At 38.6% G+C, this 16,548-nt stretch overlaps 1 protein-coding gene across 1 annotated transcript in view; it reads right to left on the reverse strand.

The window, feature by feature from the left end:
• The window catches only part of LONP2 (lon peptidase 2, peroxisomal), a 95,881-nt gene that overhangs the window by 54,759 nt on the left and 24,574 nt on the right, over nucleotides 1-16,548 (reverse strand). The window contains exon 8 of the mRNA XM_061174273.1: nucleotides 9,814-9,955. Within this exon, the coding sequence (XP_061030256.1) occupies nucleotides 9,814-9,955 (142 nt within the window). The remainder of the gene's footprint in view (nucleotides 1-9,813; nucleotides 9,956-16,548) is intronic.

Genomic DNA, 16,548 nt, shown 5'->3' on the forward strand with positions numbered 1-16,548 from the left:
AAATAACAATTTGTTAAAAGGGTGAGCTGCTTCGGTTTAATGAGTGGCAATCAGTTGACATCTCAATCTGAATGCCCATCTCCATTTGTGAATTAAACTGCCCAAGGCTAAGCATACATTTTGTAGAACATTCAAATGTTTTCATTTATGTCTGGCAAAACAGAATCATTAATATAAAGGAGATTCCTATATAATGTTTAAATACTGTCTATTCCTTGTGTAAAAAATAGGAATACATAACTTGTTAAATACTGGTAAAATACTTCCCTAAATGGACAGGATATTTTGAAAGGTGCTTGCTATTGGAAACCTGGGATGTAGACACTAAACCCAATGCATTATTTCTCAATTCATTAGTCAAATTTCTATTTCTCAACTTATTTTTTCTCAATTTACCATTTACTGTCTACTTCTCTCAAGTTTCCTTTTTTTTCTTTTCTTATTTTACTAGTGAATCCAGTGGGGGGGGTCCTTGTAGAGAAAGAAAGATGACAAGAGCCAGGATTTGGGCCACACGTTTGTCTGCTGATTCCCTGATATAGCATCCCTGAGATTGGCAGCAGAGGAAAGGAAACCCTTGGAGATTATCCAGTCACAAATTCATACCAATAATTATCCCAACGCATTCAAGATTAGTTTTCATGTAAATTTAATCATGCAATCCAATCACCACCAAACTCTAATACCAGGAATGTTAAATAGGATAGAAATGAGAAATAATAATTTTGGTTGAGAATATATAGCTAAGGGCTGGAGGGCAGTGGATAGTCTGGTGGCAGCTGGTGCATGTATATGTGGGGGGTAGGGTGGGTGGGTAATACAGGAAAGACAGAAAATGGAAGTGGGTATAAAAAGAAAAGAAAAAGGCTAACAAAGACATTAAGATATTTTTGTGTAATCTGCAACTATGCCTTGAGGACTGGTAAAAATGGTTGCTAGCATTGAAAAGTGATGATTAACAAGCCTTAAGCTTCCCTAATTTAGCTTAGTTCATCTTTCAGTTGCAGTCTTTCCCCTAATTAGAGACGGCAGAGAGAAAAAGAAAGCAGAAAAATGGGTATGGGTCTTCACCTACTCTTCTCTCATAACATCAGTATTTAAGGCATTTTTTACTCTGCTAGAGTTTCAGAATTTAAATTGTAAACATAGCATGTGATGAGATGAAAAATTAAGATAATATCCTGGACTTCAAGTTTTTCATTTATGAAAGTTTAGAGCTGGATTTTCCTAAGTCTCTTTGACATTCTTTGACAATAGTTGTACATCTTAGAAGATAATATGTCTGTTGTATCTAAGTAGTAAATATACTACTTGATTTAATTACTAATTGGATCTAATTGTTTTTTTTAACATTTTTATTGGAGTATAATTGTTTTACAATGATGTGTTAGTTTCTGCTTTATAACAAAGTGAATCAGCTATACATATAATATATCCCCATATCTCCTCCCTCTTGGGTCTCCCCACCACCCTCACTATCCCACCCCTTTAGGTGGTCACAAAGCACCAAGCTGATCTCCCTGTGCTATGCAGCTGCTTCCCACTAGCTATCTATTTTACATTTGGTAGTGTATATATGTCCATGCCACTCTCTCACTTCGTCCCAGCTTACCCTTCCCCCTCCCCATGTCAAGTCTATTCTCTACATCTGTGTCTTTATTCCTGTCCTGCCCCTAGGTTCTTCAGAACTTTTTTTTTTCTTTTAGATTCCATATATATGTGTTAGCATACGGTATTTGTTTTTCTCTTTCTGACTTACTTCACTCTGTATGACAGACTCTAGGTCCACCCACCTCACTACAAATAACTCAATGTCGTTTCTTTTTACGGCTGAGTAACATTCCAATAGAAGAGCCACATATTCTATATCCATTCATCTGTCGATGGACACTTAGGTTGCTTCCATGTCCTGGCTATTGTAAATAGCTGCAATGAACATTGTGGTACATGACTCTTTTTGAATTACGGTTTTCTCAGGGTATATGCCCAGTAGTGGGACTGCTGGGTCATATGGTAGTTCTATTTTTAGTTTTTTAAGAAACCTCCATACTGTTCCCCATAATGGCTGTATCAATTTACATTCCCACCAACAGTACAAGAGGGTTCCCTTTTCTCCACACCCTTTCCGGCATTTATTGTTTGTAGATTTTTTGATGATGGCCATTCTGACTGGTGTGAGGTGATACCTCATTGTAGTTTTGATTTGCATTTCTCTAATGATTAGTGATGTTGAGCATCCTTTCATGTGTTTGTTGGCAATCTATGTATCTTCTTTGGAGAAATGTCTATTTAGGTCTTCTGCCCATTTTTGGACTGGGTTGTTTTTTTGATATTGAGCTGCATGAGCTGCTTGTGAATTTTGGAGATTAATCCTTTGTCAGTTGCTTCATTTGCAAATATTTTCTCCCATTCTGAGGGTTGTCTTTTCGTCTTGTTTATGTTTTCCTTTGCTGTGCAAAAGCTTTTAAGTTTCATTAGGTCCCATTTGTTTATTTTTGTTTTTAATTCCATTTCTCTAGGAGGTGAGTCAAAAACATAAGAGTGTTCTGCCTATGTTTTCCTCTAAGAGTTTGATAGTGTCTGACCTTACATTTAGGTCTTTAATCCATTTTGAGATTATTTTTGTGTACGGTGTTATGGAGTGTTCTGATTTCATTCTTTTACATGCAGCTGTCCAGTTTTCCCAGCACCACTTACTGAAGAGGCTGTCTTTTCTCCATTGTATATTCTTGCCTCCTTTATCAAACATAAGGTGACCATATGTGTGTGGATTTATCTGTGGGCTTTCTATCCTGTTCCATTGATCTATATTTCTGTTTTTGTGCCAGTACCATACTGTCTTGATTACTGTAGCTTTGTAGTAGAGTCTGAACTCAGGGAGCCTGATTCCTCCAGCTCCGTTTTTCTTTCTCAAGATTGCTTTGGCTATTTGGGGTCTTTTGTGTTTCCATACAAGTTGTGAAATTTTTAGTTCTAGTTCTGTTTTTTGCTCTAGTTTGTTTGGTCTAGTGGGTTTTTACCTTACTCCTTCATCTGCTGTGTGTTTCTCTGTCTTCTCATTTTGCTTAACTTACTGTGTTTGGGGTCTCCTTTTCACAGTCTGCAGGTTCGTGGTTCCTGTTGTTTTTGGTGTCTGCCCCCAGTGGCTAAGGTTGGTTCAGTGGGTTGTGTAGGCTTCCTGGTGGAGGGAACTGGTGTCTGTGTTCTTGTGGATGAGGCTGTATCTTGTCTTTCTGGTGGGCAGGACCGCGTCCGCTGGTGTGTTTTGGGGTGTCTGTGGCCTTATGATTTTAGGCAGCCTCTCTGCTAATGGGTGGGGTTGTGTTCCTGTCTTGCTAGTTGTTTGGCATACGGTGTCCAGCACTGGAGCTTGCTGGTCGTTGAGTGGAGCTGGGTCTTAGCGTTGAGATGGAGATCTCTGGGAGAGCTTTCACTGTTTGATATTACATGGAGCTGGGAGGTCTCTGGTGGACCAATGTCCTGAACTCAGCTCTCCCACCTCAGAAGCACAGGCCTGACACCCGGCCAGAGCATGAAGACCCTGTCAACCACACGGCTCGGCTCAGAAGAAAAGGGAGGAAAAAAGAAAGAAAGAAAGAAAAAAATACAATAAAATAAAGTTTTTAAAATAAAAAATAAATTATTAAAAATTAAAAAGTAATTTAAAAAAGAAAGAAAGAAGAGAGCAACCAAACCCAACCCAAAAACAAATCCACCAATGATAACAAGCGCTAAAAACTATACTAAAAAAAAAAAAAGACAGAACCCTAGGACAAATGGTAAAAGCAAAGCTATACAGACAAAGTCACACAAAGAAGCATACACATACAAACTCACAAAAAGAGAAAAGGGAAATATATATATATCTATATATTAAAAAAAAAAGAAGAGAGCAACCAAATCAATAAACAAATCTACCAATGATACTAAACTCTAAATACTAAGATAAATATGAGACCAAAAACAAATTAGATGCAGAAAGCAAACCCCAAGTCTACAGTTGCTCCAAAGTCCACCGCCTCAATTTTGGGATGATTTGTTGTCTATTCAGGTATTCCACAAATGCTGGGTACATCAAGTTGACTGTGGAGATTTAATCCGCTGCTCCTGAGGCTGCTGGGAGAGATTTCCCTTTCTCTTCTTTGTTTGCACAGCTCCTGGGGTTCAGTTTTGGATTTGGCCCCGTCTGTGTGTGTAGGTTGCCTGAGGGTGTCTGTTCTTCGCTCAGAGAGGACAGGGTTAAAGTAGCAGCTGATTCGGGGGTTCTGGTTCACTCAGGCCGGGGGGAGGGAGGGGTAGGGAATGCGGGGCGAGCCTGCAGTGGCAGAGGCCAGTGCGATGTTGCAACAGCCTGCGATGTTGCAACAGCCTGAGTGCCGTGTGTTCGCCTGGGGACGTTGTCCCTGGATCACGGGACCCTGGCAGTGGTGGGCTGCACAGGATCCCGGGAGGGGAGGTGTGGATAGTGACCTGTGTTTGCACACAGGCTTCTTGGTGGCTGCAGCAGCAGCCTTAGCATCTCATGCCTGTCTCTGGTGTCTGCACTGATAGCCGCGGCTCACGCCCATCTCTGGAGCTCATTTAGGTGGTGCTCTGAATCCCCTCTCCTCACGCACCCCGAAACAATGTTCTCTTGCCTCTTAGGCAGTTCCAGATTTTTTCCCAGACTCCCTCCCGGCTAGCTGTGGCACACTAGCCCCCTTCAGCCTGTGTTCACGCAGCCAACCCCAGTCCTCTCCCTGGGACCTGACCTCCGAGGCCCGAGCCTCAGCTCCCAGCCCCCACCCGCCCCAGCAGGTGAGCAGACAAGCCTCTCGGGCTGGTGAGTGCCAGTCGGCACCGATCTTCTGAGTGGAAATCTCTTCACTTTGCCCTCTGCACCCCTGTTGCTGCGCTCTCCTCCGTGGCTCCGAAGCTTCCCCGCCTCCACTCCCCATCTCCACCAGTGAAGGGGCTTCCTAGTGTGTGGAAACTTTTCCTCCTTCACAGCTCCCTCCCAGAGGTGCAGGTCCTGTCCCTATTCTTTTGTCTCTGTTTTTCCTTTTGTCTTTTGCCCTACCCAGGTACGTGAGGAGTTTCTTGCCTTTTGGGAAGTCTGAGGTCTTCTGCCAGCGTTCATTAAGTGTTCTGTAGGAGTTGCTCCACATGTAGATGTATTTTGGATGTATTTGTGGGGAGGAAGATGAACTCCACACCTTACTCCTCCGCCATCTTGAAGGTCTCAACTGGATCTAATTCTAATTAAGAACTTCAGTTGTTTTTTTTCGTTTAATAAATTTTACTTATTTATTTATGGCTGCATTGGGTCTTCATTGCTGCGTGTGTGCTTTCTGTAGTTGCCGCGAGTGGGGGCTACTCTTTGTTGCAGTGCGCGGGCTTCTCATCGCGGTAGCTTCTCTTGTTGTGGAGCACAGGCTCTAGGCATGCAGGTTTCAGTAGTTGTGGTGCATGGGCTCAGTAGTTGTGGCTTGTGATCTCTAGAGCGCAGGCTCAGTAGCTGTGGCACACAGGCTTAGCTGCTCCAAGCCATGTGGGATCTTCCCGGACCAGGGCTCGAACTCGTGTCCCCTGCATTGGCAGGCAGATTCCCAACCACTGCGCCACCAGGGAAGTCCCCAACAACTTCAGTTTTAAAGAAAGAAGTTTGGACTTCCTTGGTGGTGCAGTTCTAATATTAGAACTGTAATATTATTGCCTATATAGAAAATTTGGTAGTATCCATGTATTTTATTTGCCCATTCACACAAAAGTGTATTTCAGAAATGCACTTACATTTAACAAACAGTCTGAATCTTGCATTAATTACAAATATGATCATAATCTAGCTGATAAAACTTCCATAATTTTGAGTCTAATAATTACATAAAAGGACTTTCCTTGATCTAATATTTTAACACTATTCAACAACAGACTTGCCTGAATTCTACTACCAACATTTGTTTATCAAGTAGTTAGATCTAGTTTTATATTCTTCCAATAAATTTTCAAAAGAGGTATCTAAATTTTAAGTAAATATTTCTATGCTGACAACAGTATGCTGGAAATACATTCTATGCTGGAAATACATTTTATTTTATATAAGCAACAATTCCATGGAAGCTCAAGGAAATCAGCAGATTCTTCATTAGTAATATGAAGGCAAGAAGAATCTACAGGCAGAACAAGTTTATTTTTTAATTTATTCAGAGTAACCACTCTATGTCTACTATTAAGTTCTTCATATCCAGTACATATTCTCTTAATACAAATTAGCTGTAAAATAAAAATAATCTTGTATGAGTAAATTTTATAAATAATGTCTAAACGTCAATTTTGAAAAAGTAGGTTTTCTATATGGAAAGATAAAAAACACATGCTCTTGAATATTCCAGACTCTCAGTAATATTCTACTTCAAATACAAGGTGTTGAGTAATTGAATTTATTCTTTTTTTTCATTCAGGGGGATCTACTGGTATTGGAAAATTTGAAGTGGCTTTCAAAACAGACACAAAAGAAATGTCAGTGGATATTAAATTAAAATATTATCTGTAGAGTGCTTTACAGTTTACAGAGTGCTTTTACATATATTCTTATTTGCTTCAATAACCTGTGAGGTATGAGAGGTTTTTACCCAGGATTTGGGCAGGTGGGGAGAAGGAGGATGTCAGGGACCAAGACACTCGGTTCTTCCGAATCTACATCTTGCTTCACAGATACCACAGTCTATAAGGAACTGATGCTATTCGTCACTAAACATCAGAGATAAGCATGTGGCCCAGGGTGGCATTTACTTTGAGGTATCATTTGAGGCTTTTGTACTTTTAGTTTGGAAATTGCCAAAAGAGTGAATACCAAGTTCTACGGCAGGTAAGAAAATATCAATATATTAGCTGCTTGTTATCAAAGATCAATTCAATTCAACAAATATTACTGAATCACCACAAAGCACTAGGTGAACATTTGAAATATACAGTCAAACAAACATACAGGGGGCTTAATCATCTTCTCCTACTACTTGTGAAGCTGTCTTTGGTGCACTTGTTTCAGGACTCCTACAGATAGTCTGTTGGGAAATCTAACTATCAGGGAATTACTCTTAAGTTCTTTTCAACAGGGTAACAGTAAGTGTCTAACGGGAGAATCTGTCAGATTATCTGAAAAGTGCCCCAATTAAACTGCAAGTCTAAAGTTAACAACTAAGAAACCACTAAAATCTTAAATAATGTTCACTATTTTATCATTCAGAGTACTGATTAGTAAACCAGTTACTGAGCCAGAAGAGAACTGTCTTCAAATAAAAACAAGCAAAACCAAACCAAATCAAACTCTTATCTCCAAGCCCTGGGGCTTTTAAAGTAGGGTAACTGTACTTTTTATTGTCCGAAGAGGACCCACTTCTAAGACTAAAAGAGAGTGCAATTAATAATTAGGCATAAACTGGGACTGTCCCATGCAAAAGAGAATGTATGGTCTCCCTGCTCATAAGACACAGGCCCCAGTCCATCCTGTTCTAAGAAGATTACAAAAACAGAAAAACAGGAAGCCAGAGGGAACTCAAAGCAAGGAAATAAACAAGAAAAAAAACCTTTTTACAAAGCAAGTTTTCCCTCGGTTTTACAAATCAATTTGAATATTAATAATATTTTACTTAAACCAGGGTGAAGAGTGGGGGCAGAGGTGGCAAAATAAGGAGGACTGGTTAAAGTAAATTTATGAAGCAGTCAGGCACACCAGATCCCTTCCCCTATCCCAGCAAAGTACTGGGATTTTCTTAAGAACATAAAGCAGTGGTTCCCTGTGCAGGTGACAGTGGGCACAGCTGAGTAGAGTACATACTATACTGAAAACAACAGTTCAGGTGAATGCATACATCCAGGATGCTGAATGCTTGGTTCCTAGAATGTTGGCAGCCAGGCCTTCATTCTCAAGCCAAGAGACTTAAAGAGTCTTCTCTGAGAAATCTGACCAGCCTCAACAGAAAGACCTAAAGTTATTGACACAGAAGGTTCCTCAATGAAATATATTAGTCAGATGACCCTACTGTGAAAATTGTAATCAATAAGCCCCCTCTCATATGCTCATAGCTTCCAATCAGCTTTTTCATGCCTCACTATTAAATATGAACACACAAGAACTGCCAGACATCTAATGAAAGACTCTAATATAAAAGACAGAGACCAGAAAAAATATATAACGAATAGATAAATGCAGCTTTGGAGCAAAGCAAGGAAAAAAAAATTTTTTTTAATCTATTAGTATTTTTCTCACAGAGACAAAAGGACATTTTACAACTATGTAACAAGAGCAAGGTAGTATAAAAAGAACATGCAGAGAAGTTAAAAAAAGGGGTTCTTTGAAATGACAAACTCATAGAAGGATTAAAAGATAAAGCTGAGGAACTCTTCACAGAAAGTAGAACAAAAAATAAAAAAGATGAGTAATAGGAGAGATAAGAAAATTAAAGATCTAACATCAAATTAATAGGAGTTCCCAAAAAATGGAGAAGAAATCATCAACAAAAGGATTCAAGAAAATTTTACAGAAATAAAAGGAGAGGATTTTCCAATACAAAGAACCATCAAAGCATCAGCAAAAATGGAAAGAGACCCATGCCACGGCAGATTATTGTAAATTTTCAGAACACTGGGATAAACAGGAGATCTGAAAAGTTTTCAGACAGTAAAACAAGTCACAAAAGACAGGACCACAACAGCTTAGTCTCATCAATAGCAACACTGAAAACTGGAAAACAATGGAGAAACATCCTTAAAATTTTGCAGGAAAATTATTTCCACCTGGAATTCTATACCCAGTCAAACTACCAATCAAGTATGAGAGAAACATAAAGACATTTTCAGATATGCAAAGTTGAAGAACGTTTACATGCAAGCTTTCTCAGGAAGCTACTGGGAGACTAACACCAGGACAATGAGAGAATAAACCAAGAAAGAGGAAGACGTGGAATACGGAAAACAGGAAACGCAATGTGGGGGGAGGTGAAGGGAGATCCTCGGACCACAGCTCTGTGCCTAGTGTGGGAACAACCAGTTCAGGTTAGAGGCTTAGAGAAGACAAAACCAATAAAACACAAAGAGTCTGGAAGTCTCCCAATGAAAATTAGACAGTTGGTGAAAGTGAACAAAAGAAACAAGATGATTATTAACTCTAAAAACATTTTTAAAAACACAGAAAAACAAAAAGGACAGAAAAAGAAAAGTGATCATAGTTTACCACATGGCTCAGCTGTGAAAAGCCCTTACATAACTATAATAGTGTAAATACTCAACAATGACTTAACAAAATCAGGATAAAATTTATATTGGGAGATTGGGGATATAAAAATGATACAGTAGGGGCAGAAGGAAGCAAGCAAGCAAAATCATCTCCTATAGATAGGAATCTATAATGCCAAAAACTCTAAAATCAAGAAAGCAATACAGCCATGATCTCTAGAAAATGGACTAATCAACTAAAAGTCAGAGGATCAAAGTGCAGAAGAGGAAATAAGGAACCCAAGGGAGGAGACTTGCTTGCTGTTTTTTGTAACAATCTTATAGAACAACTGGTCTCTAAACAATAAGTATGCATAAAATTTTTATTAAACTATTTGATAAAAACAAAGAAAGAAACGAGGGGAATTATTAGAAAAAGAAAAAAGAAAATCTCTATGACATTTTAATTTAAATATCAAATGGCTTCAGATTTTAGTTTGTATCAAAGTGTTTTTCCCATGGCTAAACCCACATCAACGTATATGTTCCCTAAATATGATTATCTACTCTCACCCATACTCTTCCAGTGTGATTACAGACAGAGAATTTTCTAAATCTTACCTCAAGCAGAGCTGCTGCAGGATCACCCTGTAGACTTTTTCCTAGTTTGTCCACCTCATCTAACAGGAACACTGGATTGTTCACCCCAACAGTCTTCAAGCCATTGATTATCCGGCCAGGCATGCTGCCAACATAGGTGCGCCTGCAGAAGGTGAGCAGTAGATTAGCAACAGGGAGATGGCAGAGCAGTTATCACTTAGAAATCAAAACTCTGGACTGGGAAACAGTCATTTAGTTATCACAGGAATATAGCAAAGAGATACTGTCAATTTAGAAGCCCTGTGATACATCAAAGAGTTACTAGATTCAATTCTTATCTTATTTTCTATTGAATTCTGGCTGTAAATTACCCATGATATTAGAAGCACTGTATCTAATTTTTGCCACTTAGTGAAACTGAAAAAAATTACACTTAAATCACATAGTTATGATTCTTACTCTTTGAGATTCTAAAACATCCAAAGAGCCCTATGAATTTAATTCCCACATTTTTCAGTTTTTCTGGGCACCTCCCTGGCACTTACCAAACCCCAACATAACTACCTGCTTACAGACTGAAATGGTTGACCCAGAGCCGGCTAAAACATCACCACCATCTTCATAAAGGAAATCAGAACTGGTTCAAAGGACCACTCAAAATGTAGGCCTCTCCCCAAAAAAAGAAAGAAAAATTCCAACTTTTTCATTTTCAGAGGGAATAATTTGTTATTCACTGTAGTAAGAGGATCTGGGGCCAACAGTATTTATATCAAAATTCCATTAATTCTGGCCTTTTGAATAAAACTGTGTTCACCCTATATACACTGATTGGCATAACCAAGCTCAGCCAGACATTATGTCATGCATTCAAATGTTAGAGGCTGCTTTAACATATCTGAACAAGAATCATCTACATAACTGACAAATGTACGTGACATGAAATAAAAATACGCTTGTCAAACTGAAAAAAGTGCCTTTTTTACAAAGCCAGCAAAACTTTATTTTAAGCAGCAGTTTACTAATTTTAGTTACAACCTTGCTGCCTAAGCCATGAGCAAATCAAATGCTGTCTGTGAAGAGGCATAAAAGGGTGAATGCCTGCAAGAAACAAACCAAGGGCAAGTGGAACAGCGGCCATATCTCATGATCTGCACAAAGCCAGCTCACGGAGCAGTTCTGCCACATGACTGGTATAAAGTAGGACAGAGTAAATAGTGACCTTTGAAAAGACAAGAAAGCCTTAAAAATATCGTGGGAATGCCTTTCATCTGGGGGAGTGACCAAGGCCCTGGAACCAGATACAGTAAACACTGTCCGGTTATAATAAGGAGTTAGCACATTTCAAGATTTCAGAACAGGATATAGGAACGACAAGACTCACGATTAATAAATTCTCTAAAATTCTCTCTCTAGAGAACTTACAGATTTGTCAGCCTTCTGTGAATAAGTAGGGAAGGGAAATTAAAAACAAAACAAAAAAATCTCAAAGCCTCTAAGGGTCATTTCTTGCGCATTAATTTCTTTTTCCTTACTGCTTTTGATAGGCAGATTTCAAAAAGAGGTACTGACAATTCTAGACCTAAAGTCATGGAGAGAAAATAATATTCTAGGCAGCTGCCCCTTCTAAAGAAGAAGCGGAAATCTAGGTACTAGTCACAGTATACAAACAACTCCTCCTAAACTTTCTACTGCTTCCCAGAACCTAGAGAATAAGGTCCAAATTCCTTTGTCTGGAATTCAAGGCTCTTCACAATCCAGTCCCCACCAGCTTTCCTAACTTGCTGCCCTTATGCTCTTGCTTTATCCACAATCAAGGTCCTATTAATAGCCCTTAAGCTTTTTTACCTTTGTTAATATGGTGCCTTCCTGCCCTTAATACTCTCCCCACCTAGGTAAATCCCAGAAATTCTACCAAACTTTTCCTGACCACCCCTCACAAAGTGATCTTTCCAATAATGTAATGTCTGCAACATTTACTGGCCCTACAATTTGCCTGATTCATACTTACAACCTAGGTTTTATCCATGGGTACCAAGCATACGGCCTCCTCTAAAGAGCCAGTGAGCATTCTGATGACAGAAAGTGGGTCTAAATACAGATTAGATGCTGCATACAGAGTTGTAAGATTGTTCCCCAAACAAAAGTTTGTTTCTCCTATTTGGTTAAGGACAACAGATCAACAATGATAGCACCCAAAGTATCTTTCTATCACCACTGTTAAGGTCATATAAGTCTCTGAGTACTGCTTTGCATAAATAACGTGACCCAAGCCTGTTTCCTCATCTGCTAAAATGGGGATAATAACAGTGCCAACCTGATGGATTATATGAGATCACGAGAGAACATAATAGGTAAAGCACAAAGCACAGTGCCTGGCACGTGGTAAGCTTTCAAAAGATGTTAATTGTAATTGTTATTAGTAATAGCCACTTAAAGTCAACTTCGAATTTCCTAGAAAAAATACAAAAGCAGAAATCAGTACACCTAAATTTGGGTCCCATTTCAATCTCTGTCTCATGGAAGCAACTCTTTTTTTTTTTTTAATTTTTTTCTTTTTTTAAAATTAATTTTTTTTTTTTTTTGGCCGCGTTGGATCTTCGTTGCTGCGCGCAGCGTTGTGGCGCGTGGGCTTCTCATTGCAATGGCTTCTCTTGTTGCCGAGCATGGGCTCTAGGCGCACGGGCTTCAGTAGTTGTGGCACGTGGGCTCTAGAGCGCAGGCTCAGTAGTTGTGGCACACGGGCTTAGTTGCTCCGCGTCATGTGGGATCTTCCCGGACCAGGGCTCGAACCCATGTCCCATGCACTGGCAGACAGATTCTTAACTACTGCGCCACCAGGTAAGTTCCAGAAGCAACTCTTATAAATGTCTTTTCATAGTGAAACCAAGCCCCCCAAACCAAGTTCTCTTACCGAGTTTATGATTAATCTCTCTATCCAAAACTTTACTCCTTTTCTTATCCCCTCTGACCTCAATCCTGCCAAGACTGGTCAACCAGAGTCAGATGACTGAAATTGCTGTTGCCAATAACATTGTTAATGTACTAAAATCACTGTTATAGATCTTATCACTAACATACAAACTCAGGTTATTTCTCCAGGGCAAGATGAGCCACGGACTACCTGGCCAGAGAACTGTAAACCAGAGACATCCTGACTCCTGAAACTATGATTAAGAAATGTCACAAAAAAAAAAGAAATGTCACAAGATGATAATTAACCCTAGCCTTTTTGTTCTTTGCCTTTTAAAAAACCCCTCACTCAAAGATCAACTGGAATTGGATCTGGGGTTTGTCTCCCAAGCGTTTGCTTGGCGCCCTGCAATAAACCCTTCCTTTGCTACAAACCCACTGTCAGGGTTTGGCTTTCTGTGCTGTGAGCACACAAGCCCTTTGCTCAGTTACAACAGCACCAAGCGTGCTCAATGCCCCTAGAGTTCCTTAATCACAGGTGACATCCTCAAATGTGTACCACTAGTCTAGATGTCAAACCAAGACAACTATTATCAGAGCCTGTAAGCTACTGAAAATATCTATAATGTGCTTGTCTTTTGCCACAAGGTATGCGTAACAGGCAATTCACTAACTGAAGTTACAGAATAAACTTTGAATAAACCTTTGGAATATGAATCAGACAGTGAAAAATGTAGCAACACACAAATGAAAATGTTCTCTTTCAACATCACTAAACAAAAACAAACATTTTAAAAAACAAATTAGCATACCAAAATATCCTGAGAAACTACATTAAGTAGGAAATAAATGAAACTAGTATTCTTTTACAAACTATAACTTTTTTGAGGGCAAAATACTGTCTTTTCTATGTTCTTCCTTGTGATACAACATCTAGAAGGCAATATAACACAATATAGGAAAGTTTGCAAAGAATGTATCATTTTAATTACTTATTATTCAGCCTGAATACATAATTACCTAGGAGTTTTTCTTAAAGTATACAAGTGAACTAAAAAATATATGGATTCATAGGTATAATTATTACAGGCAGTTCACAGGTTTATCAGGACAATTCAACTAGTGTATAAGATACACAAAAACAAAAGTGTCTACACAGTTCAAAATTTTAATTTACAAGGTCCGCGTTTTTAATTTTCCAAAAAGTAGTCTGTGTTATACTTCAAAAAACAACTACACAAAATTACAATATCATCTATTTACAGCTCCATGGTAATCAACTATTTTACTACTCTGCATCATCCCTAGATGTATTCAAATCTAACGTAATCCAAGAAGCTGGTCATTCTGTCACTGCCAAGGATATCAGGATAAATGTCAGGAATAAGGGGTGTTTTACTCACCTCTTTTCCAGTATGTAGAGAGGGAGAAAAGCAGGCATTTACCATCAATATTTTCATGCCTATCCAATTAAGGAGCTCTTATGGGCTATAACACAAACTATTAAAGTGATATTTACAAATGATTTGTAATATAAAAAGTTTATGTTATAATGTTAAGTGGAAAGGGTAGGATAATTCTGTTGCTTTAAAAAAAAATGGCAAAAGCTGCCCAATGAAAAGTTGGGCAGGAAATAAAATGTTAAAGGTGATTACCTTTGTATGGTAGAAAAACATGAGGATTTTTTTCCTTTTATTTTTCTAATTTTCTACCAAGGGTGTAGAAAGTTGGCAAAAGTAATAAACCTAAGAGATCCTAACGATTTCTTTTTAAAGAAGAAAAACAGTCTTTAAGGAACTAAAAATAGTCTTTAATATAGCATGTCTAAACAAATCAAATTGTTCTTACAGCAGTCATTCCTAAATCATTTGCATGGATGTGCTCATCTAAAAACAGCATGACTTCCAACACGGTTTAATCCTACTTGAACTCACGCAGCACTTAGAGAGCACTTACCACGTTTGGCACTGTGCTTCGCAGCACAGACTGATACAGAGGAGTATAAGATATGTGAAAACGCCTACCCTACAGAGCTCCTACTTTTAATATATCTATGTTTCACCTCTGTAAGAATATATTAGAAATGCCAGAGGCCTGTATTATTTGATCACTGAAGAGCACAATAGACAGTAAGTAGTCAGTTCAGAGGAGAGTACGATCGTCACTGACTGCACTTATCTTAATGGAGGAAGCCTTGGGCTGGGGCCTCAAGATAACCTGAAAGTTTTTCGGAAGCAAAGAAGAGCTGCATACAAATATAGGTTATAAAGGAGGCTAGTGAGCAAACCGTAACATGTCTGGCATACCATGCTAAGAATATTTTAAAGGCTTGCTGCTTCAGGTATTTTTCCCTTGTAGAGACTAATAATGAAACAGCAAATTTATTTAAAACATCATTATTTCAGGTTACACATGAAAATTTATCAATGTGGAAAGAAAAGTTCATTTTTCTTCTCATCTTGTTTAAGAATTGAGCCAAGGATTCCTTACAATGATAGAACTTTATCATCTGAACAAACAGCTGGTCAGTGACTTCCAGTTACTCTCAACAATAACTTGAGAAATATCGCAACAGTAGTATATTTCAGAGGAACAGCTAATGAAAAAAGATCGTTATAGAAACATGATTTCATAAAACTTCATCCTAAAAGAAGTCACTTTATACTTAATGTCTATGAACTGATTTAAATTATTTAAATATAATATTTAAATATAAAAATGTAAGTCGTAAAAACTGATAGATGGGAACAGAGATTCTATGGCTTATAAAAGTAGAGAGAAAAATCTCAATGGAGATAATGAGAAATGTTAAATTGAAAAAAATGCATTAGCTAATATGGAGCATAAACATGACTATTCTTCCTTTAATCCACTCAAAATAATATGAACCAAAACAATGGGCCAATATTTAGTCAGATCACTATATTTTCCCAGTTTAAGATTTAAATGTAAACCAAGTCTTTTTTTTTTCTTCCCCATCTTTCACCTCATTATCATTTTAACTCTAAAAGACATATCTTAGGTTGTTTTTAAAATAAATTCCTAACTTATTAGCACCTTCCTCCACATAAACAGGTACTTCTACCAAAAGGCTGGAGCTCCATGTGTGGGAAAATGGGGAAAGTGAGTGACAGAATCAAGAGAATAAGCAAGGAAGATAGATAACAGAACGCAGCTCTGTTTTTCCTTGGCTATTTTAAGGCTGCAGAACAGTGGTGCCTACTCACAGGCTGCGGAAAAACAAAACTCTGCATGAACTCTACTTGTGAGCATGTGACCGGTACTTAAATGCCAAGACCTGGGTGTTCCCAAATGCCCACACACTCCACCCCGTGGCTGTGCTATAATCCTCTACTGTTCTCTCCCCTCCTATCACCTCCTCCAACCCGCAACTCTGACACAAGCGCATACTCTGCTCTCAACCCCCTCCCCTTCACCACCACACCCCACGCTCCACCTGCTTCCAAACAGGTTTTCAAACAGAAATTTTCACCAGGCTTTGATAATTTAGTGGGTAGCTGGGTAATAAGTCCCCAATAGCACAAGGGCAGATGGCTATAGTGTTTAGTGAAACATCTGGTACAGGGATGGCTAGTGAGTACATGCTTACCAGCAAGGTGTATCAAAAATCAGGCTTAGTAGAATGAGTCATAGACAAACCCACAAACCTTTTATTTGGCAACAATCATAACCTCAATTCGCACCACACATTTCTAAGAAGCTTATATTTACACATATTTTAGGCAAATACACAAGCTCCTTTCACAAAAGACTCATAAAGAAAATAAATTCTCATTTTCTTTAGGTTCAATCCTCTTAACAATAGTCACACACACGAAAGGATAC

Source organism: Eubalaena glacialis, chromosome 18 (genome assembly GCF_028564815.1).
Source record: "Eubalaena glacialis isolate mEubGla1 chromosome 18, mEubGla1.1.hap2.+ XY, whole genome shotgun sequence".
Lineage (NCBI taxonomy): Eukaryota > Metazoa > Chordata > Mammalia > Artiodactyla > Balaenidae > Eubalaena > Eubalaena glacialis.